Source organism: Notolepis coatsorum (assembly GCF_963971535.1).
Source record: "Notolepis coatsorum genome assembly, chromosome: 15".
Classification (NCBI taxonomy): domain Eukaryota; kingdom Metazoa; phylum Chordata; class Actinopteri; order Aulopiformes; family Paralepididae; genus Notolepis; species Notolepis coatsorum.
The window spans coordinates 60,690,728-60,703,032 of NC_140179.1; the positions used below are offsets into that span (position 1 = coordinate 60,690,728).

General features: G+C 41.4%; 1 protein-coding gene across 1 annotated transcript in view; it reads left to right on the plus strand.

Moving 5' to 3' along the window:
• Positions 1-12,305, plus strand: part of ryr2a (ryanodine receptor 2a (cardiac)) — a gene marked incomplete at both ends in the record, with an annotated part of 432,832 nt that overhangs the window by 119,645 nt on the left and 300,882 nt on the right. The window contains 9 exon segments of the mRNA XM_084331016.1: positions 2,157-2,240; positions 2,242-2,303; positions 3,196-3,256; positions 3,990-4,015; positions 4,017-4,111; positions 4,114-4,144; positions 7,020-7,057; positions 7,060-7,178; positions 11,547-11,633. Coding sequence (XP_084187142.1) covers positions 2,157-2,240; positions 2,242-2,303; positions 3,196-3,256; positions 3,990-4,015; positions 4,017-4,111; positions 4,114-4,144; positions 7,020-7,057; positions 7,060-7,178; positions 11,547-11,633 — 603 coding nt within the window.

Here is a 12,305-nt window from a genome sequence, read left to right on the forward strand (position 1 = left end):
AACCTTTTTTTTTTATCATTCTTTCCAAAAGAAAATAGGCCTAGAAGCGTGGCTAACGCTAATGGCACGCATACCAGAGGCTAACTGCCTACGAAAACAGGCACAGAGGCACTGAAAGTGAAATCTAATGAACACACTAGACTAGACAAATATCAAGATGTATCCATCAGTGGACCAATTTGCATGCTTTTGCAGAGGACAAGAAGCCTTCAGTCGACTCCTTCAGACATTAAGCACCCCCCACAGCCCAAATGGAATTATAAAAATAAAAATAAATAAAAAAGTAAATTCTTTTTATTTATATACTTTTTTATTTTATTTATTTTTTGCACCAATGGTCGACTAACGGCAAATTTTTGCCAATAATAGTCGACCATCCAAATCCTTAGTCGGGGACAGCCCCTAGCACCTACACTGTGTAGTGTATTGAGAGGGGCCCCTATTAACTGTTTGGTAGGCTGGGTACAGCTCGCTAGCTAGCCAGGTAGCATATTGATGTTTATCGTGCCATCAATCATTGGAATAACTGCCCACTGAACATAAGTAAATTGAATAGGAAAGTGTCTTTCAAATACCACCTAAGAATGCACTACTTAAATATGTGAGCAAACATGACTCCGCCTTACTAGTGTCTCATAAAGACAAACAAGTGGTTGAGCAGACATTGAGGGCAGAACTAGAGAAGGTTAGTGACTGGCTAGGCTACAACAAGCTGTCCCTCCATGTGGGGAAGACTGAGTCCATCCTATTCGGGTCAAAGGTCAGGCTCAGAAAATCGCCAGGTTTTAGCGTTAGAATAGGAGATACTGTTCTCACTGACAAGGAAGCAGTGAAATATCTTGGTTGTGTCCTGGAAAAACAGCTTATCAGGGGAAAGCATGGCTCAACAAGTACTTTCAAAGACCAACAAACAGGACTAGATACCTAGCCAGAATCTCCCAGTTTATAGATCAGTCCGCAATGAAAATACTTGCTGGAGCACTCATACAGTGTCACTATGACTATGCGTGTGGCTCCTGGTTCAACAGCGCCCCCAAACGTCAGAAAATAAAACTACAGACAAGTTTCAAGTTTCAAGTTTGTTTATTATTTGTCACAACTAAATACAGAATACTTTATGATGAAATGCTTGTTTCTGTATGAGCCCCTGAGAAACAAGCTAGTCAGGGTATTAATACTAGGGTAATATTACAGGGGTAGGCAATTAAGTTTGGCCGAGTCCAGCCTAAAGACATGGCTCAAAAGGGACTATAATTTACCTAGATATTCAGCTAAAGGCACCTTTACATGTTTTTATGTGTCTACGGGATGTGTTGTGATTAGGGGTGTAACGATGCGACCTCACAACGATTAAATTCGATTACGATTCTTGAGGCAACAATTCAATGGATCATGAAATCTCTTCATTTGACCACGAATCGATTCGATTCGATAAATTTTCTATCAGTAAATTCCCCCCAAAAAAATTATCGATTCTAATCAATTCTAACATTTTCAAATCGATGCAGTTGAATCGTCACATTAGGATCGATGCATTACCCCTAGTTGTGATGTCATGTGTCTTTACGATGTCTGTATGATGCACGTCTGAACACTTCGTCGTCGTCGTCGTCGTCCCCCCCTACAAGGACCACAATGGAAATAAGCTCTGAGCTTTGTTGTGTCCATCCTTGGCAGTATTTCCAGACTGTGCTTCTGTCACATGTTATTTAATATATTGTCAAATAAAGTCATTCATTCATTCTCAACAGAACAGAAAGATGAAGCGAGAGAGCCCCGAGATGTGACATTTGTGAGCTTGTTTCACTAAGCTCACACATTTCAATCATCAGTGATGCAACATTTGGAATGAATGCTTTTGTTCCCCTGGGGAATATAACGTTGCTTGAAAAATATCTGTAGCTTGCTGTTAGCAATGACAGCAGCCAGCTAGCGCACTTGTTTAATTATCTCACGTTCGCTATTAAGTCAAAACAAAACCCTATGTTAACGTCGAAGCTCAGTACTAAAAACAATACATACATTACATACAGGCACTACAAAGATGACATTCTGTATGCCAGTATATATCAGTACAATATACAATACGTTTATCTTTTACATCGTTTTTGGGAGAAATTTAAACTCTCGGGTGTGTTTGTTTCTTGTTCCTCTAGGAGCTGGATGACTTTGAGACGGTGTCAGACTTTGAGGTTCTGATGAAGTCGTCTCATGGTCACATGGGACCCAATGGGTCGGAGAAGAGACGAATTCAATAACCATAAAGATTACAACCAGGAAAAGCCTTCCAAACTCAAACAGAGGTAGATGAGTATCTTTGGTGTTTTCACTATCTTTGATGTCCAAACTCAAACAGAGGTAGATGAGTATCTTTGGTGTTTTCACTATCTTTGATGTCCAAACTCAAACAGGGGTAGATGAGTATCTTTGGTGTTTTCACTATCTTTGATGTCCAAACTCAAACAGAGGTAGATGAGTATCTTTGGTGTTTTCAACTATCGTTGATGTCCAAACTCAAACAAAGTTAGATGAGTATCTTTGGTGTTTTCACTATATTTGATGTCCAAACTAAAACAAAGGTAGATGAGTATCTTTGGTGTTTTTACTATCTTTGATGTCCAAACTCAAACAAAGGTAGATGAGTATCTTTGGTGGTTTTCACTATCTTTGATGTCCAAACTCAAACAAAGGTAGATGAGTATCTTTGGTGTTTTCACTATCTTTGATGTCCAAACTCAAACAAAGGTAGATGAGTATCTTGGTGTTTTTACTATCGTTGATGTCCAAACTCAAACAAAGGTAGATGAGTATCTTTGTGTTTTCACTATCTTTGATGACCAAACTCAACAAAGGTAGATGAGTAATCTTTGGTGTTTTCACTATCTTTGATGTCCAAACTCAAACAAAGGTAGATGAGTATCTTTGGTGTTTTCACTATCTTTGACGTCCAAACTCAAACAAAGGTAGATGAGTATCTTTGGTGTTTTCACTATCTAAAAACAGAGATTTTTATTGTGATATTGTGATTGTATAATATTGTGATATTATAGCATAGTGTAATATTGTGTATTGTGGTATTATTGTAATATTGTGATGTATAATATTGTGATATTATAACATAATGTAATATTTTGATTGTATAATATTGTGATATTATAGTGTAATGTTGTGATATTATTGTGATATTGTGTGTAGGTTTATGTTGAAGAGAACTAAACCAGATAACAGCAGCAGCTCTTCCACTCGTCTGTCAGAAGTGATGACTGAGGGAGAGAGACGACTACGAGCTCCTGATGCACACCTCTACTGTGAGACACACACACACAAACACACACACACACACACCACACACACACACACACACACACAACACACACACACACACACACACCACACACACACACACACACACACACACACACACACACACACACAGAGACACACACAGAGAGAGAGATAGAGAGATAGAGAGAGAGAGAGAGAGAGAGAGAGAGAGAGAGAGAGAGAGAGAGGAGAGAGAGAGAGAGAGAGAGAGAGAGAGAGAGAGAGAGAGAGAGAGAGAGAGAAAATAATGATGCACACCTCTACTGTAAGACACACACACAAATACAGAGAGAGAGAGAGAGGTAGAGGAGAGATAGAGATCTTATATATAATAATGTGTGCAATATGTTCTCCTCTCTCTCTCTCTCTCTCTCGTGTTGGGCAATAGTTCTCTCTCTTCCTCTCTCTCTCACTCTCTCGCCCTCTCTCGCTCTCTCCTCTCTCTCTCTCTCTCTCTCTCTCTCTCTCTCTCTCTCTCTCTCTCTCTCTCTCTCTCTCTCTCTCTCTCTCTCTCTCTATCTCTCTGTCTCTCTCTGTCTCTCTTTCTCTCTCTCCCCACTCCCCCTCACACCTTACCTCCCCCCCCTCCTATCTTTCTCTCTCCCCTCTCCCCCTCACCCTTTCCTTCCCCTCCCCTCCTCTCTCTCCCCCCTCCCTCTCTCCAGTACTACTCTGTCGGAATCTTCCCGGGAGGAGCCCAGCAGTGTGTGGGTGGGCTGGGTGACCTCTGACTTCCACCAGTACGACCCGTCCTTCGAGCTGCAGCAGGTCCGGACTGTCACCGTCACCCTGGAGACGAGAAGGGCAAAGTTCACGAGAGGTCAGTACCGTCACCTGGGGAGACGAGAAGGGCAAAGTTCACGAGAGGTCAGTACTGTGGTAGAACAGACCAATTAACCCCACAGCACTTCACCATGCACACGGGTACAAGGCCAAGGTAACCCCCAGACGGCAACAGTAAGGAGTTTGACATCCTGGCTGGGTGGGATGCAAGGAGACACCCTTGCCCCCTTCCTCTTTGTCATAGTCCTCGACTATGCGCTCAGGCCATCAATGGCCGGGAGCAGGAACTTGGTCTCACAATAACCCCAAGGAGATCGAGACGACACCCCGCCGTAGTCCTAACAGACCTGGATTACGCGGATGACATCAGCCTGCTCTCTGACCGCGTAGAGCGAGAAGTGGCAGTCAGGAGAATGAGGCTGGCAGGTCACTGCCAGAGACACCATGAGCTGCCAGCCAGTAACTTGTGCTGTGGAGCCAACACACAGGCATCGATCACGAGGACGTCCCACATTAACGTACGTGGACGTACTCAGGAGAGATGCGGGAGCAGAAAGCACCGGCGAGCTAGCCGGCTGCATGGAGGATCGGGATGACTGGAAGCACCAAGTAGGCCCGTCCGAGGATGACCTAGATAGATAGACTTCATCAAAACAGAACCCAAAGCTCTATATATAAATCTATAACCTAATCTATAATCTGTGTGTCCCTGTTCTATATCCCTGTTGTTTCTTTATTTTTTAACTTCACCGTTTTATACTTCCTGTTGTTTGTTTTGGTTTGAACTTTGACCTGCCAAGACCACTATTCTTAACTTTGACTGTCTTGCTTTGTTTTATGACCTGTAAGGTGACCCTGGGTGTCTTGAAAGGTGCCCCCAAATTAAATGTATTATTATTTATTATTATATGTATACTTATTTATGCTTATATAATGCTTTATTGTGTATTTCCTCTGGAACCTCTGTTATACAGTGTATACGTTAAGGAGTAGTATAACAATGTAATATAACTGCTACATTGTGTGAGCATTGGATAGCTAACTGGTTAGACTGATATGACCTGTTAACGTAAATATGATTAACATATTTAGAAAATCAGCAGTTTAAAAACTGCTTATTTCCCCACAACCACTCACCACTATAACACACACATACTGTGCATATACATAATACTGTATACACATACCATATACCCATACCCACTACACACACACATATATGCATATACACATACTATGTGTATATACACATACCATTACCCAGACCCACTACAACACACACATATATGCATATACATATACTGTATACACATACCATAGCCATACCCACTACAACACACACACACACACACACACACACACACACACACACACACACACACACACACACACACACACACACACACACACACACACACACACACACACACACACACACAACGCATACATTCGCCCCACATTCACTTTTATTACGACTGTACTGCTTTTATTATGGCTGCACTGCTTTTTTATTATGACTGGACTGATTTTATTTTTGACTGCATTGCTTGTATTATGACTGTACATATTTTATTATGACTGCACTGCTTTTTATTATGACTGTACATATGTATTATGACTGTACATATTTATTATGACTACATAATGCATTATTACTGTAGATCATTTATTATGACTGTACTGCTTTTTATTATGACTGTACATATTTTATTATGACTGTACATGTACATCTTTTAGTATGACTGTACGTAATCTATTATGACTGTAGAGCATTTATTATGACTGTACTGCTTTGTATTATGACTGTACATAGTTTGTTATGACTGTACTGATTTTTATTATGACTGTACTTTTTGTATTATGACTGTACAGATTTGCATTATGACTGCACTACTTTTTATTATGACTGCACATATTTTATTATGACTGCATCTTTTATTATGACTGCACATATTTTATTATGAATGTACATATTTTATTATGACTGTACAGCATTTATATGACTACATATTTTATTATTACTGTACATATTTTATTATGACTGTACATATTTTATTATGACTGGACTGATTTCAGGGAGTTGTCGTAATTTCATTGTGTTGTCTTGCACATCAGTACAATGGCAATAAAGCTGATAATATCTGCCCAGCATATTCCGCTCTTCTCCAGTCTAAATAAGCGCATTAACTGCTACAGGGTGGGATGTAGCACTAGCATTATTACCTGTTAAATATAATGAACATGTTAGCCAAGAAAGAATAGAATAGTCAGTGTCAGAACCTAAATGAAAAGTATGTGCATGTCAATCTGTGGGGTGGACTTGTGGAACAGTCTGGAGTTAGAGATAAAACAGAGTACAAACATGAATCAGTTTAAAAAGATGTACAAAAAATCTTTCTTAAATAGGTATCTGGAAGAGGAAGTGTGTTGATTGGGAGTATGTGTAAGATGTAAATACAAAATAGAAGAAATTATGTATATCATATGGTATTTATTTAGTATATATATATGATATATTACATATTTACAGGTATATTTATATAAATGTATTGGATTGTATAGAGATACAGCGTTTATACATATAATTAACAATAGATTAAATTATAATTTGTGATAGTTAAAAAGGGGTAGGAATAAAAAAAAGTGTATACTTCTTCCTACTCCTTTTTCGAACAGGGTAAACTATGATTTGTTTATCTCAATTATCTGTTTCTCTTTTTGTTTTTTCTGTATTATCTTTTGTATATGTCAAATGAACAGATATGTTTTTGTCTTTATACTTGTTCGAAAATAAAAATCTTTCATTCATTAATAATTCATTCATTCATTATGTCACTCCTCTGCAGTCAGGGATGTGACAAATAAAGTTGAAAGTTAAAACTTGAAACATATCCTTCTCTCCTCTCCTCCAGTATAAAGCGCAGTAACTGCTACATGGTGTGGGCAGGGAGTGCACAAGTCCAGGCCAGGGGAGGAACAACAACGGCCTGGAGATCGGCTGTCTGGTGGACACGGCTAACGGACTGCTAATGTACACGGCTAACGGCAAGGAGCTCAGCATATACCACCAGGTAAGGGCTTAAGGAAAACTCCAACAATTTGGGAAATTAGCTTATTTAACATCTTCCCTGGAGTTAGACAAGAAGATACATACCTTTTTGTCTCTCTGCATGCATTGGGCTTAGGGAACGCCTGGAGCCTAGCTTAGCTTCATCACTGGAAGTGGGGCAGACATCTAGCCTAGTTCACTACAGTCAGGAAATATACTCCAAATACAATCAAAATAAACTCCCAAACATTCCTGTAAACATGTTGTGACCTGTGTATTTACCACGTCTCCCAGTCACACAAGTCACATGAGTCTCCCAGTCACACAAGTCTCCCAGTCACACAAGTCTCCAGACACACAAGTCTCCCAGTCACACGAGTATCCCAGTCACACAAGTCTCCCAGTCACACAAGTATCCAAGTCACTTGTGTGACTGGGAGACTCGTGTGACTTGTGTGACTGGGAGACTCATGTGACTGGGAGACTTGTGTGACTGGGAGACTCGTGTGACTGGGAGACTTGTGTCACTGGGAGACTCGTGTGTCTGGGAGACTTGTGTGACTGGGAGACTCGTGTGACTTGTGTGACTGGGAGACTTGTGTGACTTGGAGACTTGTGTGACTGTGAGACTTGTGTGACTGGGAGACTCGTGTGACTGGGAGACTTGTGTGACTTGGAGACTTGTGTGACTGGGAGACTTGTGTGACTTGGAGACTTGTGTGACTGGGAGACTTGTGTGACTGGGAGACTTGTGTGTCTGGGAGACTTGTGTGACTGAGAGACTTGTGTGACTGGGAGACTGTGTGACTGGGAGACTTGTGTGACTGGGAGACTTGTGTGTCTGGGAGACTTGTGTGACTGGGAGACTTGTGTGTCTGGAGAGACTTGTGTGACTTGTGTGACTGGGATACTTGTGTGACTGGGAGACTTGTGTGACTTGTGTGACTGGGAGACTCGTGTGACTTGTGTGACTGGGATACTTGTGTGACTGGGAGACTTGTGTGACTTGTGTGACTGGGAGACTCGTGTGACTTGTGTGTCTGGGAGACTTGTGTGACTGGGAGACTTGTGTGTCTGGGAGACTTGTGTGACTGGGAGACTTGTGTGACTGAGAGACTCGTGTGACTTGTGTGACTGGGATACTTGTGTGACTGGGTGACTTGTGTGACTTGTGTGACTTGTGTGACTGGGAGACTCGTGTGACTTGTGTGACTGGGAGACGTGGCAAATACACAGGTCACAACATGCTTACAGGAATGTTTGGGAGTTGTATTTTGATTGTATTTGGAGTATATTTCCTGACTGTAGTGAACTAGGCTAGATGTCTGCCCCACTTCCAGTGATGAAGCTAAGCTAGGCTAACGGTCCAGGCGTTCCCTAAGCCCAATGCATGCAGAGAGACGAAAAATGTATGTATCTTCTTGTCTAACTCCAGGGAAGATGTTAAATAAGCTCATTTCCTTTAGTTTTCCTTTAAAGGTTCAATGTTTAAACATTAGTCTGACATGATATAGTAATAATAACAATACATGTATTTTATATATCGCCTTACATAAAATGGTATCTCAAAGCACTTTACAGACATTGCATTACAGCACGTGGACAAACACAGTACATGGACTTTCACAATGACAACATGGTGGGGATACTACAGAGAAACGGAGACAGCTTAGAGACGAAACAGAGAGAAAATTCAAATAAGATAAGATAAGATAAGATATTCCTTTATTGATCCCCTTGGATAAATTCAGGCATCATAGCAGCATGGGGGGTGGGGGGGGGGGGGGGGGTGGGGGGTACAGGTAGTAAAAACAACACAAGCTGTGTAAACAGATAAGTCAATATAATTAACTATCTAATGAACTGAAATGAAATATACAGTATTCACAGTATCACAGTATTCACATACAGTAAGGTGCAGTATGCATAAGGTAGTGGTATTGTCCTTTTTAGGATCCTAGTAGTTGTAGTTCGATGTCTGGCAGCAGTCCCTGCCCACTGTTGTGGAGCCTGATGGCCGCTGGTATGAAGGACTGGCCGAGGCGTTTAGTTGAGTGTCGGGGGGTATGAGTCTGTGACTGAACGTGCTTCTCATCTTGACTAGCTCGACATAGAGGGGGTGGGAGGGATTCTCCTGGATTGCAGCCAGCTTCCTTCTCATCCCCCTCTCTGCCATCACCTCTAGTCCGACCAGCTCGACTCCCACCACGGAGCTAGCCTTCCTCACCAGCTTGTTGAGCTTGTTGGTGTCCCTCGAGTTGGTGTAGCCCCCCCAGCATGCCACAGCCAGTGTTGGGAAAGTTCACTTTCTACATGAACTAGTTCAGTTCATAGTTCATAATTCAACATTTTGAACTAAAGTTCATGGTTTCAAAAATGAACAAATTTATAGTTTATAGTTATTTTTTAAATACGTTGCTGCAAGCTATTATTTGTCAAATGTATTCCCACAGACAGAAATCAGAATACTGGCATTTCCATAACGCTTTGCTGCCGCCCATTCAGTCCACACTAGTAACAGCTGCAGCTTTCATCTCTACAGTATATTTTCAAAAACATGAGGAAAAACGTGCTGCTTGAATGGTCTTTATTAAGTATAATAATCTAAATATACTTAAAGTACTAAAAGTGAAAGTAGTCATTGTGCAAACATATAACATATAAACATGTGCCGACATAACTCTGTACTAACACAACACAAGGTAGGAACCAGGCTGAGGTATGAAACTAAGGTTGTACCTCAAAGTTCAATATTCAAAGTGCAAAACATTTACTGACTTCAACGTAAAACTCTTTTAAATGCTCATACGCCGACGCTGTAGAGTCTGACTCTGAAAGAGTGTTCTTGTTGTGAGGAGTCTGATGGCGTATGTTTTAGTGCGACAGCCAGGGGTGACAGGCAGCGTACGCATCACAGGCAGCTTGCTGTTGCCAGATTGGGTGGTTTTCCGCATTATTTTTAAGCCTGTTTACGGTGTGTTTTAACTGGGTTTTCGGCTGAAAGGCATATGAAATCTGGCACACTTTTGAATGCCGTTATAATACAGTGCTGAGAATGAACGCACTTTTGAACGCCGTTATACAGCGCTGAGAATGAACACGTTCTCAATTACGTTCATCTAGCGGAAATACAGAACGTTCAGTTCACGTTCGCCCAAAATATGAACACGTTCAGGTACATCACTGGCCACAGCATAGAAGAGGACGCTGGCCACTATTAAATAATAATAATACAAATTAATAATATATAGGTGTGTGTACAGATGTGTAAATGTAAGTGATGCAGAGGTTGGAGGGTCAGGAGTGAGGGTATACACGTTTGAACAGGTGGGTTTTGAGGTGAGACTTCTACGGATGGGGCTTATTTGATGTGTGATGGGAGTTGATTCCAGAGTCGGGGAGCAGAGGAGGAGAATGATTTGAGGTAGACTGTACAACATGCCTCATTTCACAGGAACGTAACCCTGTGCTTCACGCTCTAACCAGGCTCCGATAGGGAGGTGTAGTGGTTACATCATTGTTATTTCCGGCCGGTCCACCCTCCTTGAAATTGCGATGTATTTCCAATGGACACATTTCTAAATCGTCTCGTTTAAAACAAATGAAGCATGAACATTGGCATGGTGTACCTTTCTATGTGTATTCATCCACAATCTATAGCTCAACATGAAACAATTTGCAATTCATCGTAAAATAATTACGTATAATTTTATTTCAACCAAAAAATGCTTAAACAATAATGTTAATGATAGAAGGGAACTCATGTTGTGCAAAAATGGAAAGCTTGCCAATGTTCATGAGGCAGAATTATTACAATAGCCGATAATACATTTTCCCAATGATAAATCCCTATACGAGTGGACTGTGTGGGAAACTAAAGTGACATCAGACTACACCTCCCTATACAATCCAATGGGGCAAATGTTTTAGCCTTAAAAAAACATGATACATGTCCTTTTACAAAATAGGAAGCGCACAGTATAATGTTCTAAACATATTATGTGTCTTCATACAGATGGAGAAAAACATACCATTGTACCGGTGGCAATAGGCGGCGCTCACAATTTGAATGTAATTTATCCTGGAAGTGCTGTTCTGTTATCTGTCACCAGGAGGCGCAAAGCCTGACAGAATGCTGTGATGCCGCATTCCCAAGAATCGCAGCGCTGATAGGAATAGCCACAGGCATAGCACACAATGATTTATCCCTAAGTAGATGATGCATTATAGTAGATGATAATTATTTTAGTTAGACATAAAACATGTTTCTCCCTCTCTCTCTCTCTCTCTCTCTCTCTCTCTCTCTCTCTCTCTCTCTCTCTCTCTCTCTCTCTCTCTCTCTCTCTCTCTCTCTCTCTCTCTCTCTCTCTATCTCTCTCTCTCTCTCCAGGTGGAACCTAATACTAAGTTGTTCCCAGCGGTCTTTGCTCAGGCCACCAGTCCTAATGTCTTCCAGTTTGAATTGGGAAGAATCAAGGTGAGAGGAGACATGCGCACCTTTATATAAACCACTTTACAAAAGCACTCTCTCAGCCGTCTGGTAATTCTGTTAACCTATTCCAGTGCTTCCCAAACTGTTTTGGCCGTGCACCCCCCGTCACCTCCCAATGCCCAACATGAAAAAGGCAACACAGTCTATTCATAGGCGCACTAAAGGCATCAGGTTTAATCCAATAAGAACACATACCAAAGTGCAGTAGGCGTATGAGCTCTCATGTTCACAAAAATTGGGGGAATAATAATATGAAACCAAGTGTGAGGTTTCTGTCCTTGCTCTCTCACTCGTTCTGTTCCTTTAACCACCCTCGCTCTGTTTTCATTTGTTTTTCTGTTAATTATTTCAATTCCCTCATTCACACGCTTCTCCCCAGTGACGTCATCAGAGACGTCGCTGATTGGTTCTCTCAGGACCGCACGCTTTTCAATCACATTCCCCAGCTGTCACTGCTTTTCAATCAATCGATCCCTTATTATTTATACCCCGTTTCTCCACTCTAAGTTTGTTGGATCGTCTTGATTTTTCTCTGGTTGCATTTCCCCGTGTTGCTGCTGCTGCTGCTTTTGCTCCTTGTGCTATCTCCAGGAATTTCCAAGAAGCCTTCCCTTGGACACCTGTTCCCGTGGCGCGCCCTCGCTCCGCTGTTTGTTC